At 35.3% G+C, this 19,275-nt stretch overlaps 1 protein-coding gene across 2 annotated transcripts in view; it reads right to left on the bottom strand.

The window, feature by feature from the left end:
* LOC149795075 (cilia- and flagella-associated protein 46-like) overlaps positions 1 to 19,275 on the bottom strand; it is a 218,449-nt gene that overhangs the window by 113,554 nt on the left and 85,620 nt on the right. For both annotated transcript variants that reach the window (XM_089964780.1, XM_089964779.1), the window contains 5 exons: positions 8,977 to 9,087; positions 7,891 to 8,069; positions 7,093 to 7,224; positions 4,950 to 5,121; positions 2,170 to 2,337 (listed from right to left, as the gene is read on the bottom strand). In XM_089964780.1, coding sequence (XP_089820906.1) covers positions 2,170 to 2,337; positions 4,950 to 5,121; positions 7,093 to 7,224; positions 7,891 to 8,069; positions 8,977 to 9,087 — 762 coding nt within the window. The remainder of the gene's footprint in view (positions 1 to 2,169; positions 2,338 to 4,949; positions 5,122 to 7,092; positions 7,225 to 7,890; positions 8,070 to 8,976; positions 9,088 to 19,275) is intronic.

Raw genomic sequence — 19,275 nt, forward strand, 5'->3', positions numbered from 1 at the left:
AGAACCAGTACTTTGTAGCAAACAAAATTGTTTTCATTAAAGAAACAGATAAGAAAAGTAAAGTCTAATTAAGTAAAAAAATAATCGTTTTCCACTATAATTTGGATTAACTGATTAGACTAGTTGGCTGTTAACATAAGTTTCCACTTGAACTCTAACAGAACAATGACTGCTACATGTATCTAGAAATTGTACATGTAGATTTTAAGGTTATTAAAAATGTGTATTCCATGATTAGTGTTAAAATGTTAGGCCCATCCACAATATTACAACATAGACATAGTGAATACATGCATATTCATTTAAATTTACAAGGACACAATTACAGACATTTTCATAACTATTGCATTCAATATTCATGAACAGCTTTTTTATTATTTGGAGGTCACTTAGCATTAACATTTATGCAAAAAACAATATGCAGGCTTAACTTTTTTCCCACCACTTAGTCAGCTGCTCACTTTCAGCCATTTTGAACAAGACTGAGATATAATGTTATAAATACATACAGTTATATGTTTTATATGTCATTTAAACAGAAGGCAGATTTCGTAAATGCTTACAGAGCTAATCTGAAATGTCATTAACATGTGTAAACATAAGAGTGTTAACAGCAATGACAAACAAGTTCATCGCTACAATGTTCCTAGGTTATCATTAAACAGTCTACAGTAGTCTATTACATTGGAAACTACTCCAGCTGAAAGTTTAGTCATGACCTTGGACAAGTTCTTCCCTACAAAATTCTGGGCTATGAGTACAGATAAGTAAAGCTGCAGTCCTTTACATAGGAAACTTCTCTGGCTGGAAGTTATATCATGGCCTTGGACAAGTTCTTTTATGCAATGTTCCAGGACCATGAGTACAGATACAATAACAGTCATTGCATAGAAAACTACTCCAGCTGAATGTCAAGCCATGATCTCAGACAAGTTCTATCTTGTAATTTTAATGGACTATGAGTACAGATAACTACAGTATTCTCTTATATAGAAAACTACTCTAGCTGAAGGTCAAGCCAAGATCTCAGACAAGTTCTTTCTTGTAATTTTAATAGACTATGAGTACAGATAACTACAATATTCTCTTATATAGAAAACTACTCTAGCTGAAGGTCAAGCCAAGATCTCAGACAAGTTCTTTCATGTAATTTTAATGGACTATGAGTACAGATAACTATAGTATTCTCTTATATAGAAAACTAATTTAGCTGAAGGTCACACCAAGATCTCAGACAAGTTCTTCTCTGTAATATCCCTGGACTGTGAGCACAAATGCTAGAGTAGACTCTTGCATAGAAAATTATTCCAAATGAAAGTCAAGATATGACCTCAGAGACGTTCTTCCCTGCAATATTCCTGGGCTACGAGTGCAGATAATTACAACAGTCTCTTATGAAGACTTCTTCTCTGTAATATTCCTGACTATGAGTACCTGCCATTATAACATGGCATATATAATGGCACACACTGCTCACAAGTGCCATATTGTATTACTCAACAAATTTAATAAATTTCATATGAAATGAATACAAGTTGGAGATTCAAGTTACACATAGCTTTAAGGACTTGGCATACTTTGTCATGTTGCTAAGTGTTATACAACAAAAACTGACAAATAATGTTTACGATATGACATCATGATGCTAATAAAGGTGAGATTTACGCCACAGTTGTGATATAATAAGTGTACTGTCATGATTCTCATTAAATTAACAAACTGTAGCTTTCGAATTGCTACTTAATTTCCTTTTTAATAGTTGTTGGCTGATGAAGACCAATTACTGTATGGCTTCAAATATAGGAGATTCTAATCTTTTTTGTGGTTTTATGTATAAAATAACTCACAATGGTACATCCTTACTGTCCTATTGCCTAGAACATATATCACTTGTATAGCTGACATGGAATATTATAACGAGTGATACCTATATGTCTGTAACATAACTGTTCATCTACAAGTTATGCCAAGGGACATATTCTTTCCTCAAGAAGTTCTCAAGCCGTGGGTATATACGAATATATCCAAAAACATTACTCACAAGTACTAGAGCCTAAAGTCTTGAACAGAATATTTATGAGTTGACTGTATGACTAAAAACAACTTTGTTGACAAGAATTACTAATAACTGCTTCATCATACTTCATTATTTGCCCCAAATGAAATTACCTTATCAGCATAGGATTGGAACAGGACACCATACAATGTAGCTCTTAGAGTAAGATCATCCTCAGGAGCACCAATTGTGGAGGTAGTAGGCTTTTCATCCTCTGTTACTTCTGCTCCCATTGCAGACCCAGCTTCTGATTTACCCTCTGTCTCTGTCTCATTCTTCTCCTGCACGACAAAAAAGACCCCAAAACAATGAAATGTCACCTTTTTATTTTTTAAAAATGGAGAACAGTTACAAATTAATTATTTTCTCAGGCATTAAGATCAATTTCAAATTGTGCTTTACGGGAATCAAGAAAGAAAAAAATGTTTTCACCATGATTTTCACAAGGTGGAGGAATTTCTGCACTTGCATTTTTGTTAGGGATTTTCAGTATTTATTTGGGTGGGGTTGGGGTGGCATTTTTATATGAAAACAGTATATATGAATACACCCATTAGAGTCTGTGCAAACATCAGTATGCATGATAAATAACATTTCATGAATTAAGATAAAACCAACACTTGTTATCTTAATTACTGACACAGCAGTAGTGATTATAACAATGGAATTACTTCATACACATCAGAATTGCATATCGGCACAGCAGCCATGAATATGTGTTACAATAATAACATTATGTCATATACAACAGAGCTGCATATTGGCACCTATCAGTGATTATGTTTTACAACAACAGCACTATGCCATGTGCTTCAAAACTATTCTGTAAAGCACAGCAATCAAGTTACAACAACAGCACTGTGTCACATGCAACAGAATTTTATATCAGTACAGCAGCAGCTATTATGTGTCAAAACAATGGCACTTTGTCATACTGAATAGAACTACATGCACTAGCATAAATATTACCACTCAATACCAAAAATTCTAATGTAACAACAGACACTGTGCATCCTTGCCAAGTACAACTGTTAAAATGGTTTTAAAAAGAAATAATTACAGAAAGCATCTGATTGCTCATTTGTGAAATGTCACTAAGCACTAGATCATGAAGTTGATCTCAAAATCAAGTGCTTACAATAAAAAATGACAATTCATAAGCACTAGATCATGGAGTTTGATATTTGAATAGAGAGCTTACATGACAAAATGTCACTTAGTAAGGGCTATATTTGAGTGTTTGATCTTCAAATCAAGTGCTTACATGACAAAATGTCACTTAGTAAGGGCTATATCTGGGTGGTTGATATTCACATCAAGTGCTTACATGTAAAAATGTCACTTAGTAAGGGCTATATCTGGGTGGTTGATATTCACATCAAGTTCTTACATGACAAAATGTCACTTAGTAAGGGCTATATCTGGGTGTTTGATATTCACATCAAGTGCTTACATGACAAAATGTCACTTAGTAAGGGCTATATCTGGGTGGTTGATATTCACATCAAGTGCTTACATGTAAAAATGTCACTTAGTAAGGGCTATATCTGGGTGTTTGATCTTCAAATCAAGTGCTTACATGTAAAAATGTCACTTAGTAAGGGCTATATCTGGGTGTTTGATCTTCAAATCAAGTGCTTACATGACAAAATGTCACTTCATAAGCATTGGATGATGGAGGCTGATCTTTAAATCAGTTGCTTGGATGACAAAATGTCACTTAGTAAGCACTACATCAGGATGGTTGATATTCACATCAAGTGTTTACATGACAAAATGTCACTTAGTAAGTGCTAGGTCATGGAGGTTGATGTTCAGATCAAGTGCTCACATGACCAGATTGAGCTAGACAATAATGAAAAAGGTTACACATTTTGTAAGAATCATGGCAAATAACCTGCATGTTTGTCACATACTTGCTCACTTTGAAATGCATTACATTTTGAGGGAATTTGCATATTTGTACATCCTTGAGAAATTACAGAAATATATACTACTCTAACACATAAAAAAGTAAATATTTGAGCAAAGTATGATTCTCAAATAATACTTGTCCAATCACTGTTGAAGGCCTCATGAAAGATTGGTCAGTTGACCAAATGAGCTCCTTTTTAAATAAAGTCAATAATAATAATAGTAATAATTATTATTATTATTTTAACATTGAGAAATAAACTAAAAACATTAAAAAAATTCATCTTTTCCCTCCTTATACTCAATAGACAAGAGGAAAAACTCTTACCCATTACCTCCCCTGACATTTGCTTGGTGACTATCCATCAGCCAGATGTACACCTTTTTAAATTAAGTAATGCATCAACAAGGATGCTCACATTTGCAGGGAGGTGTGTGAAGGTTTAAAAGTAATATGGCGAAGAAATTTATGAGAAGCATAATTTACTTAAAAAATCGACGTTCTCCATCAAATACATTATCGTTAGTCAACTGGATAGAGAAATGCATCAGCATCCATCATGTACCACAGTTACCCTTCAAAAGAAGAACAGCTGGATTGCCACTATGAGGAATAAACTGCTTTTCCTAATATGAGGACAACACAAATGACAGTGACATAAAATGTGATTACAATACACAGAAAAGAATAAAATAAAGACTTTTCCTTACTGAGATAAAATCCAAATAAATCCACAAGTGCTAAACCCACACTCATGAGGAGATTATGCTTACATCAATTATTTAAGGTAGTTGTCTGGGCCACAGCCACTGGACACACCAGACTGAATTCTTATCTTTACACTGTTAAATGTTGTTGTATGAATGATACAAAATAAACAATCACAGTCTCCTTTTCACATTTTCTATAGCAGGAATGCGTTGCTATAATAGGGTAACATTACATAATAAACTGTCCACTACAGTCATCTACAACTACCTCCTTTTTCTTTAATTTCTCGGCAGTAGCAGTAATACTCTGTAGGATTGCTCTGATAGGCTCCCGTAGTAATTCACGTTCCAATGGCTGACTGACAAGAGGGAGACATGCATTCCAGTAGTGGCGAGCAGCAGTCATTACCATCTCATAGTTTTCAGCATTTCGTGCAAATCTGAAGAAAATAATGAAAAATTGTTTAATTTTCTTGTCTACATGGTGTTCAGTTGGAAATGCATACAAAATGTAAGACAGATGCTGGCTGTGACCAAAACAAAACTAAACATAACTAATATAAAATACTGATAGTAGTGACCTAGTTATGCTAACATGTTTCTTTCCAGTTTTGTATTGAAGAAAGAGAGACAGAAATAAACCCCAAAAATGAATCATTCCCTTTAATCAATAACTTACATGGATGTATTACACCATCAAATGAAACACTTTCATTAATCAATTTCCAACCTGACAACATTTACTATGAACTTACTGTTCGTCATGTGGTATTTTCTGTGGATTGCATGATGGGTATAATGCACAAATTTAAGGACAAATCAAATAATGGTCCATCAATGGAAATTCACTTCAAAACAATGAATGAATGTTAAGTACCCCAAAAATATAATAATAACAATAACAACAACAACAATAATAATAATAATAATAATAATAATAATAATAATGTCTTTATTTAAAGAGGGCAAATCAATTACTTAAATAAACACTAATTTCGCTTGAGGCCCTCTAAAAAAAAATCTCATGCAAATGTTTCTCTCTTATGAAAATAACTATTTACAAGTAAGCACATCTACAAATACATACTAAACTACATTATGAAAGTAGGAGGAAGGATTTAACTGCATATGTAAAGTTTTGTTTCCAATTACTGTTTTACAAATGATTTTCAGCAAGATCTTCCTTTATATTAAAGAAGTTAATGATCATTTCTGCTTAGATATACCTTTAGGTTATTCTGCAAATGACGTAACATGTAGAGACATTCACAGTAATATACTTTGTCATAAAACATTAGTAGGTACTAAAGAAGATAGATGTTCATACAATGAATGTATATATACATACATATATAACATATATATAAACTGTTATATACACTATTAATATATATCTATACACTGTTATAAATACTCTAATATAAATGATGCAAACAAACAAGAGATGAATCTGAAGACTAAGATTGTCATAAATCCCAGAACTCAAAATTATATTTTTCTAGTTAATTAATATGCAGGTTCGAAATACTGCATGTACATTTGTGTAAAGGATTTAACTAAATCAGCAGATCTAATGTGAGCAGGAAACGAGTTCCATAATTTAGACCCTGAATACTGTACACTTCCTTTGAATTGTTAAATGCAAGATTTTGGAAATTCTAAATTGTTGTTAAAATTTGATCTTAGATTATAGGTAGGAGTGTTTTGTAGAATATCATAGTCATGTACTGCGGAACATCTCCTTTCAGAAAATTTATTCTTTCATCTGTTCTTAACCATTTTAATTCTGTGAACATGTCTGATGATGATGCATCAATGGGGACATCAAGTGAACATGTCTGATGATGATGCATCAATGGGGACATCAAGTGAACATGTCTGATGATGATGCATCAATGGGGACATCAAGTGAACATGTCTGATGATGATGCATCAATGGGGACATCAAGTGAACATGTCTGATGATGATGAATCAATGGCGACATCAAGAATCAGCCAAGTTGCTCATTTTTTGAAGCTTGTGAATTCTGTCTAGTTGGGAACTAGTACAATTTCATATTTCAACAATCCAATAAAACTATGATCCAAAAAACTAAATGTATTCACAGAATCAATGCATTTTTCAGTTCTTGAAGTGACTGGGGAAGAAACAAAATTAAAACTTGAAATTATGCAGTATATCACATATTCAGACAAGCAAGTTATCTGTCAGGTATAGAGATGTTTTTCTCATTAATATACGACTGCACGTATTCAGACAGGAAAGTTATCTGTCTGGTATATAAATGTTTTTCTCATTAGTATGGTACTAATGACTTCAGACAATATATATATATATATATATATATATATATATATATATATATATATATATATATATATATTTATATAGACCAATCCATACAACCCACATGGCACTGTTGAGGAAGGCTTCAAGAGCTTCTCTCCGCACATAATTTTTCCCACCCATGTTATCAACCAGGCTCTGGCCTTGAATTCCACTGGCATAACTCAACATCTCCTGCTCCACCATGTACCGGTGGCTGAAAAAAATAGGAAAAATCAAGGTTATATTGACAACATACAGTAACGGCATGCCAATAATGTCTCATAAGATGAAAATCAAACAAACATTTGTCTATTCTCACAGTCTCCTACTGTTAAAGAAACTTCTCACCTTAAAATAAATTTCTCACATGGATTCCCCGGTTATACATCCTTGTAGTTTTATGATAAATTGATTGAAATCTGGCATGTTCAGGTATCTGCTGATTCAACACAATTTCAAATCATGCTAATTTATCATTAACATAATTTCATATGAATTTTTTTATTTTTTTATCAAAGCCAAAAATAAATAATGAAATAATTTTTCTATAAAAAAAGAAAATATTCAATAACAGATAAAATGAATGACATTAAAGTTAATTAAATATTTGTTAATCAAACTTCAAGGATATGAAACCAATAATTTCAGTCATACAATTTTTAGTAAGGCGACCATTCTTGGGAATGCAACTATTGTGTAAGCTGGGGGGTTAGATGTACATGTAATCAAAGTCATGCAACACCTAAAAGACAGTTTATTAAATGACCCTTAATCATCCTTTCATGCCTTCTCATTGGCCACTGTGACATCTGGCTAGTAAGATACCCACAACAAAAAATATGGTTCTTTCAGAAATCCATTATTTTCAATGTTCCCTTACGCATCCATCTGTCTGTGCTTTGGTTGAGTCCCAATATGGGCGAAGCGAAGTGCCTTCTTGCTACATTGTAAAACCAAGTTGTGTATTTTCTGGTCATAAGCCAGGGCTGTAAGACGAGTCCACAGCTGGAGTTCCACAAACTTGTCTGTCCAAATACATTCCTCAACCAGGTTGGCTACCTGCAAACATATGATACATCTTATAGTTGAGAAGTTTGGAGAAACAAATTCCCAAAGTCAAGAACAGCCACTTTCTTTCCACTATGTAGGTTTACTTATGTTAAAGTTACACCAGTCCAAAATACTTAAACTGCATGCATTAAAGAATAGAATTTGTCAGGATCAACAGGAAATGCAGTTTGATGTACTTGTAAGTGCACAACTTGTCTCATTGGAGTTCAATTTAATACCATGTGGAATAATTATTGACAAACACAGATACAGAATATTAAGAAAAATCTGGCACTTAAATACTGGATTTAGAGATTTCCAAATCTGGATATCAATAATTTGAAAAATGTTCAATGGGTTTAACAAGACAAAAACAAAATCTAAGAAATTATATCTCACGTATTAAAAGAATATGTAAATTAACTCTATCAAACAAAAGTCCAAACTTACCAATACCAATGGATGATGGCATTGCAGTGATACCATTAACAAAGATAATGTATCTCGGTAAAATGTTGATCTGGAGCAGCCTTCAAGTTTTCAATTAAATAAGATGTAAAATCCAACATTTAATCAAAGATGGATATTTAAATGGGGCAACAGTCTCTTTGCTTGTCATAATTAGGAATGTGACAGCATCAGTGTACCCAATCAGGAATTTATGCCGATTTAAAATTGCAACAAAAATGACAAATTTATTATTCAGGTTTTTACTGAAGAACATAATTATATTTCTCTTTAGCACAACAAGAGTACGACCTAGTGAGAGGGAAACTCTTACAAGCATTTCCTTTGTTTATTGTAATGTTCAAACCCAACCTCCAAGTACAGAATTTCACGTGGAGCTGACCAATTCTGATCACTGCATAATAATATAAGCTCTAAATGAAAGTCTCCATGCTTTTAAGTTACTTACATCTGCTATTGGCGGAATCTCCTTAAATTCCATGATTCCATTTTTGTTTACACTCAGCATCTCCACAGCAACAATGGCTCTTGTCATCAATTTCTGCCCTTCAGCATAAGCCTGTAGTAAAAGGTATATGCATAAATACCACATCCTCTATACAGATGAAATTCCTTGTAATTATTTGTCAAACAAATCAATGAGACTGAGTGCAGACTAATCTCATAAACACAATGTAAACTGTAACCACGACAACACTGGATTGTCAGAAAATATGTTTCATTGTCAACAAGTTTCAATACATCATCCCTACTTAAATTATATAAAATGAGAAATATAAAAGAGAGATAAACAGAGTTGCCAGAAGAGAAACTAAACTTTTATTAAAATGTCATAATAATCTGCAATACACACTGGCAAAACCAAAAATTCAGAGATAAAAGCATTACAAAAAAATAAGATATTAAAAATAATATGGAAAAATAGGATTACTAGACATATCTAAATTAAGATCTGCACATGGTTAATAATAACTTCCCTTTCCATAACGAGTCTCACTACAAAACAATTATCTATATCTAGATCTGCACATGGAGTCATCTAATAATAAATACCCACTGAATATTAGGTATTCTGAAACATATTTAGTAAATATAATAATACTCTTCCCATATTAAGTATTTTAATACAAAATTACCTTCCCATATTATATTAGTAATAAATACCCCTAATAATAAATACCTTTTAAATATTACTTATTCTGATAATAAATACCATTAGTAATAAATATCATAAAAATAAACATCATTAATAAAATAAATACCCTCCCCATATTAAGTATTTTAATAAAAATATTGTTCCCATTTAATGCATTTTAGTAATAAATCACCTTCCCATGCTGAGTATTTTTAAATATATTTCCACAAAAAAAGATTTCAACAGAATACTATGTCTCACCTGCTTCACCCAGGAATAATCCATAAACCTGGCAAAATTGCTTATGTCCTATATTTTACTCCTGGTGAGTATCAGCCTAAAATGTTATGGCTGTACATGTAAAAGTGAAAGAAAAACTAACCTAAATGCAAAAGCTTATCTGGAAACTCATCAATATGTCTTGCTTATGTTTCACAGGTCGGATGAAAATTATTCACTAAGAATGGTTCAAAGATGACAAGGCAGAAGAATGAAAAGAAAAATCTAATGTCATTCATCATTGGAAAATGGAGAATTTCGAAATCAATAATGTACATATGTGATATCATTACCAAGGCAGACACATGAAAGTACATTACACTGACGACTTACAAAAGTTTTTACACAGAATGTGATTCTTGTGAACAGCCCTCATTTGATGACTTCCAACATTTAACATAGAATCTGATTGCTTGTGAACAGTCCTATATTGATGATTTACAAACATTTAACACATAATCTGATTGCTGTGAACAGCCCTATCTTGATGATTTACAAACATTTAACATACAATCTGATTGCTGCGAACAGCCCTATCTTGATGATTTACAAACATTTAACACATAATTTGATTGCTGTCAACAGCCCTGTATTGATGATTTACAAACATTTAACACACAATTTGATTGCTGTCAACAGCCCTGTATTGATGACTTACAAACATTTAACACACAATCTGATTGCTGCGAACAGCCCTATCTTGATGATTTACAAACATTTAACACATAATCTGATTACTGTGAACAGCCCTATCCTGATGATTTACAAACATTTAACACACAATCTGATTACTGCGAACAGCCCTATTTTGATGATTTACAAACATTTAACACACAATCTGATTACTGTGAACAGCCCTATCTTGATGATTTACAAACATTTAACACACAATCTGATTGCTGTGAACAGCCCTATATTGATGTTTTACAAACATTTAACACATAATCTGATTACTGTGAACAGCCCTATCTTGATGATTTACAAACATTTAACACACAATCTGATTACTGCGAACAGCCCTATATTGATGTTTTACAAACATTTAACACATAATCTGATTACTGTGAACAGCCCTATCCCGACGATTTACAAACATTTAACACACAATCTGATTACTGTGAACAGCCCTATATTGATGTTTTACAAACATTTAACACACAATCTGATTACTGCAAACAGCCCTATCTTGATGATTTACAAACATTTAACACACAATCTGATTACTGCAAACAGCCCTATCTTGATGATTTACAAACATTTAACACATAATCTGATTGCTGTGAACAGCCCTATCTTGAAGATTTACAAACATTTAACACATAATTTGATTGCTGTCAACAGCCCTATCTTGATGATTTACAAACATTTAACACACAATCTGATTGCTGTGAACAGCCCTATATGAATGATTTACAAACATTTAACACATAATCTGATTCCTGTGAACAGCCCTATATTGATGATTTACAAACATCTAACACACAATCTGATCGCTGTGAACAGCCCTATATTAATGATTTACAAAAGATTAACACCTAAATTGATTGCTTGTGAGCAATCCTATCTTGATAATTTACCAATGTTTAACACATAACCTGACTGCTTGTGAACAGCCCTATTTTGATGACCCACACAAGTTTAACACAGAATCTGAAAGATTGGAATTTAAAACCATGTAGTTTAACCTGTACAAGTGTGTACAATGTTTGGCTTTGACACAATCATGTGTAAAAGTGACCAATCCGATGCCTATGGTAAAATCATTCTGAATCTGAAAACTAAAAAAGAATTTTTGTCACAATTAAGTTTTAGAAATTGTTCTTTCTGGTTAATTGATTGTTTGCATTTTTTAATACAGCTGAACTTTGGAGGGAGTGCAACTGAAGGAACAAAGAATCTGTTCATGTTTTTACCCCCCCCCCCATGATATTTCTATGTGCCCTTGGTGCTTATGACATTACATACATTAGATATGTAGGTAGGCAGGTAGTGATGTAGGGTTGGATGGATGATGGATGAATGGGAGCTAGGGTTGGATGAATAGATGGATGGATATATAGGTTTTTATTATAAGTCTGCAAAATCCTGGCTGTACTGAACAATGAAGGTCCAATTCCAAAAAAGAACTAAAGCTATAAGAAGATAAACTGTACCAAATAAAAATAAAAATGTAGTTTTAAAACGGTAGGCTATACCATATCATACTGTCAAGTTGTGACATTCAAAACACATTAATATTCATATTCCTATGCTTTTAAAAGTATCATGATACTATAAAACATATAGGGAACCAGTCTCCATTTTGTCTTTTGTCAATTAAATGAAATTAGTAAATAACATTCCCATTCAAATTAATAATTTGTCCACAACTACTTCATAACTAGGTTCAATAAATTGCACTTGACATTAGCAAATGCATCATTCCAAAAACTGAAGGCACATGGGTACTATAATCAGACTGGTGGATCCCTGCTACTGGCTATTTTCCAATCAACAACCAGTTGTATCAGATGGACATAAAAATGATAACAAAAATTCCTCACATGCCCAAGTGCTTACTTGTATTTAAACTTGAGTAAGCTTAAATTTGATTTCTCATATGTACACTTTCAGTTTTATGGACAGTCAACATATCAACCAACAATACATCCTATTCTCATCAACTTGGGTATTGGGTATCAACTAGTATGTGCATCCTATGAACATAAAAATTGGACAGTCAAGGTATATCATCCATACTAAACATCATATTCTCATCAATTTAGACCATCCAGCTTACACCATCCACCAAACTGTACACCCTATTCTCATTAACTTGGGTATTGTGTATCAACTAGTATGTACATCCTATGAACATAAAAATTGGACAGACAAAGTATATCATCCATACTAAACATCATATTCTCATCAATTTAGACCATCCAGCTTAGACCATCCACCAAACTGTACACCCTATTCTCATTAACTTGGACTATCACGGTGTACTGAATAGTCTATATGCCCTATTCTCATCAACATGGACCATCAAGGTGTACTGAACAGTCTATGTGTCCTATTCTCATCAACATGGACCATCAAGGTGTACTGAACAGTCTATGTGAACTATTCTCATCAACATAGACCATCAAGGTGTACTGAACAGTCTATGTGTCCCATCCTCATCAACATGGACCATCAAGGTGTAGAGAACAGTCTATGTGTCCTATTCTCATCAACATGGACCATCAAGGTGTAGAGAACAGTCTATGTGTCCCATTCTCATCAACATGGACCATCAAAGTGTTCTGAACAGTCTATGTGTCCTATTCTCATCAACATGGACCATCAGGGTGTTCTGAACAGTCTATGTGTCCTATTCTCATCAACATGGACCATCAAGGTGTAGTAAACAGTCTATGTGTCCTATTCTCATCAACATAGACCATCAAGGTGTTCTGAACAGTCTGTGTCCTATTCACATCAACATCGACCATCAAGGTGTACTGAACAGTCTATGTGTCCTATTCTCATCAACATGGACCATCAAGGTATACTGAACAGTCTATGTGTCCTATTTACATCAACATAGACCATCAAGGTGTACTGAACAGTCTATGTGTCCTATTCACATCAACATGGACCATCAAGGTGTACTGAACAGTCTATGTGTCCTATTCACATCAACATAGACCATCAAGGTGTTCTGAACAGTCTATGTGTCCTATTCACATCAACATAGACCATCAAGGTGTAGTGAACAGTCTATGTGTCCTATTCACATCAACATGGACCATCAAGGTGTTCTGAACAGTCTATGTGTCCTATTCACATCAACATAGACCATCAACGTGTACTGAACAGTCTATGTGTCCTATTCACATCAACATAGACCATCAAGGTGTACTGAACAGTCTATGTGTCCTATTCACATCAACATAGACCATCAAGGTGTAGTGAACAGTCTATGTGTCCTATTCACATCAACATAGACCATCAAGGTGTTCGGAACAGTCTATGTGTCCTATTCTCATCAACATGGACCATCAAGGTGTTCTGAACAGTCTATGTGTCCTATTCACATCAACATAGACCATCAAGGTGTACTGAACAGTCTATGTGTCCTATTCACATCAACATAGACCATCAAGGTGTAGTGAACTGTCTATGTGTCCTATTCTCATCAACATGGACCATCAAGGTGTTCTGAACAGTCAATGTGTCCTATTCTCATCAACATGGACCATCAAGGTGTTCTGAACAGATTTATGTGTCCTATTCACATCAACATAGACCAACAAGGTGTAGTGAACAGTCTATGTGTCCTATTCACATCAACATGGACCATCAAGGTGTACTGAACAGTCTATGTGTATGATTCTCATCAACATGGACCATCAAGGTGTTCTGAACAGTCTATGTGTCCTATTCACATCAACATAGACCATCAAGGTGTTCTGAACAGTCTATGTGTCCTATTCTCATCAACATGGACCATCAAGGTGTTCTGAACAGTCTATGTGTCCTATTCACATCAACATAGACCATCAAGGTGTACTGAACAGTCTATGTGTCCTATTCTCATCAACATAGACCATCAAGGTGTAGTGAACAGTCTATGTGTCCTATTCTCATCAACATGGACCATCAAGGTGTTCTGAACAGTCTATGTGTCCTATTCTCATCAACATGGACCATCAAGGTGTTCTGAACAGATTTATGTGTCCTATTCACATCAACATAGACCATCAAGGTGTACTGAACAGTCTATGTGTCCTATTCACATCAACATGGACCATCAAGGTGTACTGAACAGTATATGTGTATGATTCTCATCAACATGGACCATCAAGGTGTTCTGAACAGTCTATGTGTCCTATTCTCATCAACATGGACCATCAAGGTGTTCTGAACAGATTTATGTGTCCTATTCACATCAAAATAGACCATCAAGGTGTAGTGAACAGTCTATGTGCATGATTCTCATCAACATGGACCATCAAGGTGTTCTGAACAGTCTATGTGTCCTATTCTCATCAACATGGACCATCAAGGTGTTCTGAACAGATTTATGTGTCCTATTCACATCAAAATAGACCATCAAGGTGTAGTGAACAGTCTATGTGTATGATTCTCATCAACATGGACCATCAAGGTGTTCTGAACAGTCTGTGTCCTATTCTCATCAACATGGACCATCAAGTTGTTCTGAACAGATTTATGTGTCCTATTCACATCAAAATAGACCATCAAGGTGTAGTGAACAGTCTATGTGTATAATTCCCATCAACATGGACCATCAAGGTGTAGTGAACATTCTATGTGTCCGATTCTCATCAACATAGACCATCAAGGTGTAGTGAACAGTCTATGTGTCCTATTCACATCAACATAGACCATCAAGGTGTACTGAACAGTCTATGTGTCCTATTCTCATCAACATGGACCATCAAGGTGTTCTGAACAGTCTATGTGTCCTGTTCTCATCAACATGGACCATCAAGGTGCTCTGAACAGTCTATGTGTCCTATTCTCATCAACATGGACCATCAAGGTGTTCTGAACAGTCTATGTGTCCTATTCTCATCAACATAGACCATCAAGGTGTTCTGAACAGTCTATGTGTCCTATTCACATCAACATATACCATCAAGGTGTAGTGAACAGTTTATGTGTCCTATTCACATCAACATAGACCATCAAGGTGTACTGAACAGTCTATGTGTCCTATTCGCATCAACATAGACCATCAAGGTGTAGTGAACAGTCTATGTGTCCTATTCACATCAACATAGACCATCCAGGTGTACTGAACAGTCTATGTGTCCTATTCTCATCAACATGGACCATCAAGGTGTTCTGAACAGATTTATGTGTCCTATTCACATCAACATAGACCATCAAGGTGTAGTGAACAGTCTATGTGTCCTATTCACATCAACATAGACCATCAAGGTGTACTGAACAGTCTATGTGTCCTATTCTCATCAACATGGACCATCAAGTTGTTCTGAACAGATTTATGTGTCCTATTCACATCAACATAGACCATCAAGGTGTAGTGAACAGTCTATGTGTCCTATTCACATCAACATAGACCATCAAGGTGTACTGAACAGTCTATGTGTCCTATTCACATCAACATAGACCATCAAGGTGTACTGAACAGTCTATGTGTCCTATTCACATCAACATAGACCATCAAGGTGTAGTGAACAGTCTATGTGTATGATTCTCATCAACATGGACCATCAAGGTGTTCTGAACAGTCTGTGTCCTATTCTCATCAACATGGACCATCAAGGTGTTCTGAACAGATTTATGTGTCCTATTCACATCAAAATAGACCATCAGGGTGTAGTGAACAGTCTATGTGTATGATTCCCATCAACATGGACCATCAAGGTGTAGTGAACATTCTATGTGTCCGATTCTCATCAACATAGACCATCAAGGTGTAGTGAACAGTCTATGTGTCCTATTCACATCAACATAGACCATCAAGGTGTTCTGAACAGTCTATGTGTCCTATTCTCATCAACATGGACCATCAAGGTGCTCTGAACAGTCTATGTGTCCTATTCTCATCAACATGGACCATCAAGGTGTTCTGAACAGTCTATGTGTCCTATTCTCATCAACATGGACCATCAAGGTGCTCTGAACAGTCTATGTGTCCTATTCTCATCAACATGGACCATCAAGGTGTTCTGAACAGTCTATGTGTCCTATTCTCATCAACATAGACCATCAAGGTGTTCTGAACAGTCTATGTGTCCTATTCACATCAACATGGACCATCAAGGTGTACTGAACAGTCTATGTGTCCTATTCACATCAACATAGACCATCAAGGTGTAGTGAACAGTCTATGTGTCCTATTCACATCAACATAGACCATCAAGGTGTTCTGAACAGTCTATGTGTCCTATTCACATCAACATAGACCATCAAGGTGTACTGAACAGTCTATGTGTCCTATTCGCATCAACATGGACCATCAAGGTGTAGTGAACAGTCTATGTGTCCTATTCTCATCAACATGGACCATCAAGGTATTCTGAACAGATTTATGTGTCCTATTCACATCAACATAGACCATCAAGGTGTACTGAACAGTCTATGTGTCCTATTCGCATCAACATAGACCATCAAGGTGTAGTGAACAGTCTATGTGTCCTATTCTCATCAACATGGACCATCAAGGTGTTCTGAACAGATTTATGTGTCCTATTCACATCAACATAGACCATCATGGTGTAGTGAACAGTCTATGTGTCCTATTCACATCAACATAGACCATCAAGGTGTACTGAACAGTCTATGTGTCCTATTCTCATCAACATGGACCATCAAGTTGTTCTGAACAGATTTATGTGTCCTATTCACATCAACATAGACCGTCAAGGTGTAGTGAACAGTCTATGTGTCCAATTTACATCAACATAGACCATCAAGGTGTACTGAACAGTCTATGTGTCCTATTCAGATCAACATAGACCATCAAGGTGTACTGAACAGTCTATGTGTCCTATTCGCATCAACATAGACCATCAAGGTGTAGTGAACAGTCTATGTGTCCTATTTACATCAACATAGACCATCAAGGTGTACTGAACAGTCTGTGTCCTATTCTCATCAACATGGACCATCAAGGTGTTCTGAACAGTCTATGTGTCCTATTCTCACCAACAAAGACCATAAAGGTGTAGTGAACAGTCTATGTGTCCTATTCTCACCAACATAGACCACAAAGGTGTAGTGAACAGTCTATGTGTCCTGTTCTCATCAACATAGACCATCAAGGTGTAGTGAACAGTCTATGTGTCCTATTCTCATCAACATATACCATCAAGGTGTAGTGAACAGTCTATGTGTCCTATTCTCATCAACATGGACCATCAAGGTGTAGTGAACAGTCTATGTGTCCTATTCTCATCAACATGGACCATAAAGGTGTAGTGTACAGTCTATGTGTCCTGTTCTCATCAACATGGACCATAAAGGTGTAGTGAACAGTCTATGTGTCCTGTTCTCATCAACATGGACCATAAAGGTGTAGTGTACAGTCTATGTGTCCTGTTCTCATCAACATAGACCATCAAGGTGTAGTGAACAGTCTATGTGTCCTATTCTCATCAACATGGACCATCAAGGTGTTCTGAACAGTCTATGTGTCCTATTCTCACCAACAAAGACCATAAAGGTGTAGTGAACAGTCTATGTGTCCTATTCTCACCAACATAGACCACAAAGGTGTAGTGAACAGTCTATGTGTCCTGTTCTCATCAACATAGACCATCAAGGTGTAGTGAACAGTCTATGTGTCCTATTCTCATCAACATATACCATCAAGGTGTAGTGAACAGTCTATGTGTCCTATTCTCATCAACATGGACCATCAAGGTGTAGTGTACAGTCTATGTGCCCTATTCTCATCAACATGGACCATAAAGGTGTAGTGTACAGTCTATGTGTCCTGTTCTCATCAACATGGACCATAAAGGTGTAGTGAACAGTATATGTGTCCTATTCTCATCAACATGGACCATAAAGGTGTAGTGTACAGTCTATGTGTCCTATTCTCATCAACATGGACCATAAAGGTGTAGTGTACAGTCTATGTGTCCTATTCTCATCAACATGGACCATAAAGGTGTAGTGAACAGTATATGTGTCCTATTCTCATCAACATGGACCATAAAGGTGTAGTGAACAGTCTATGTATCCTATTCTCATCAACATGGACCATAAAGGTGTAGTGAACAGTCTATGTATCCTATTCTCATCAACATGGACCATAAAGGTGTAGTGAACAGTCTATGTGTCCTATTCTCATCAACATGGACCATAAAGGTGTAGTGAACAGTCTATGTATCCTATTCTCATCAACAGATTATATGCCACATTCCCATCAACTCTGACCATCAATGTGTATCAAGTAGCCTATACACCCTATCCTCATCAACTTGGACTGACAACATGTGTCAATATACTGGACTCCCTATTCTCATCAACTTGGACTGTCAACATGTGTCAATATACTGGACTCCCTATTCTCATCAACTTTAACTGTCAACAAGTGTGAATATACTGGACTCCCTATTCTCATCACCTTAGATCATCAAGGTTGTATCAACCAGATTATACACCCTATTCCCATCAACTTGGATCATGAATGTTTATCAACCAGACTATACACCCTATTTTCATCAACTTGGATCATCAATTTTTATTGACCAGACTTTACACCCTATTTTCATTGGCTTGGATTATTAATGTTTATCAACCAGACTATACACGCTATTCCCATCAGCTTGGATCATTAATGTTTATCAACCAGACTATACACCCTAT

The sequence above is a fragment of the Sinohyriopsis cumingii genome, chromosome 7 (assembly GCF_028554795.1).
Source record: "Sinohyriopsis cumingii isolate HCF-2022 chromosome 7, ASM2855479v2, whole genome shotgun sequence".
NCBI lineage: Eukaryota > Metazoa > Mollusca > Bivalvia > Unionida > Unionidae > Sinohyriopsis > Sinohyriopsis cumingii.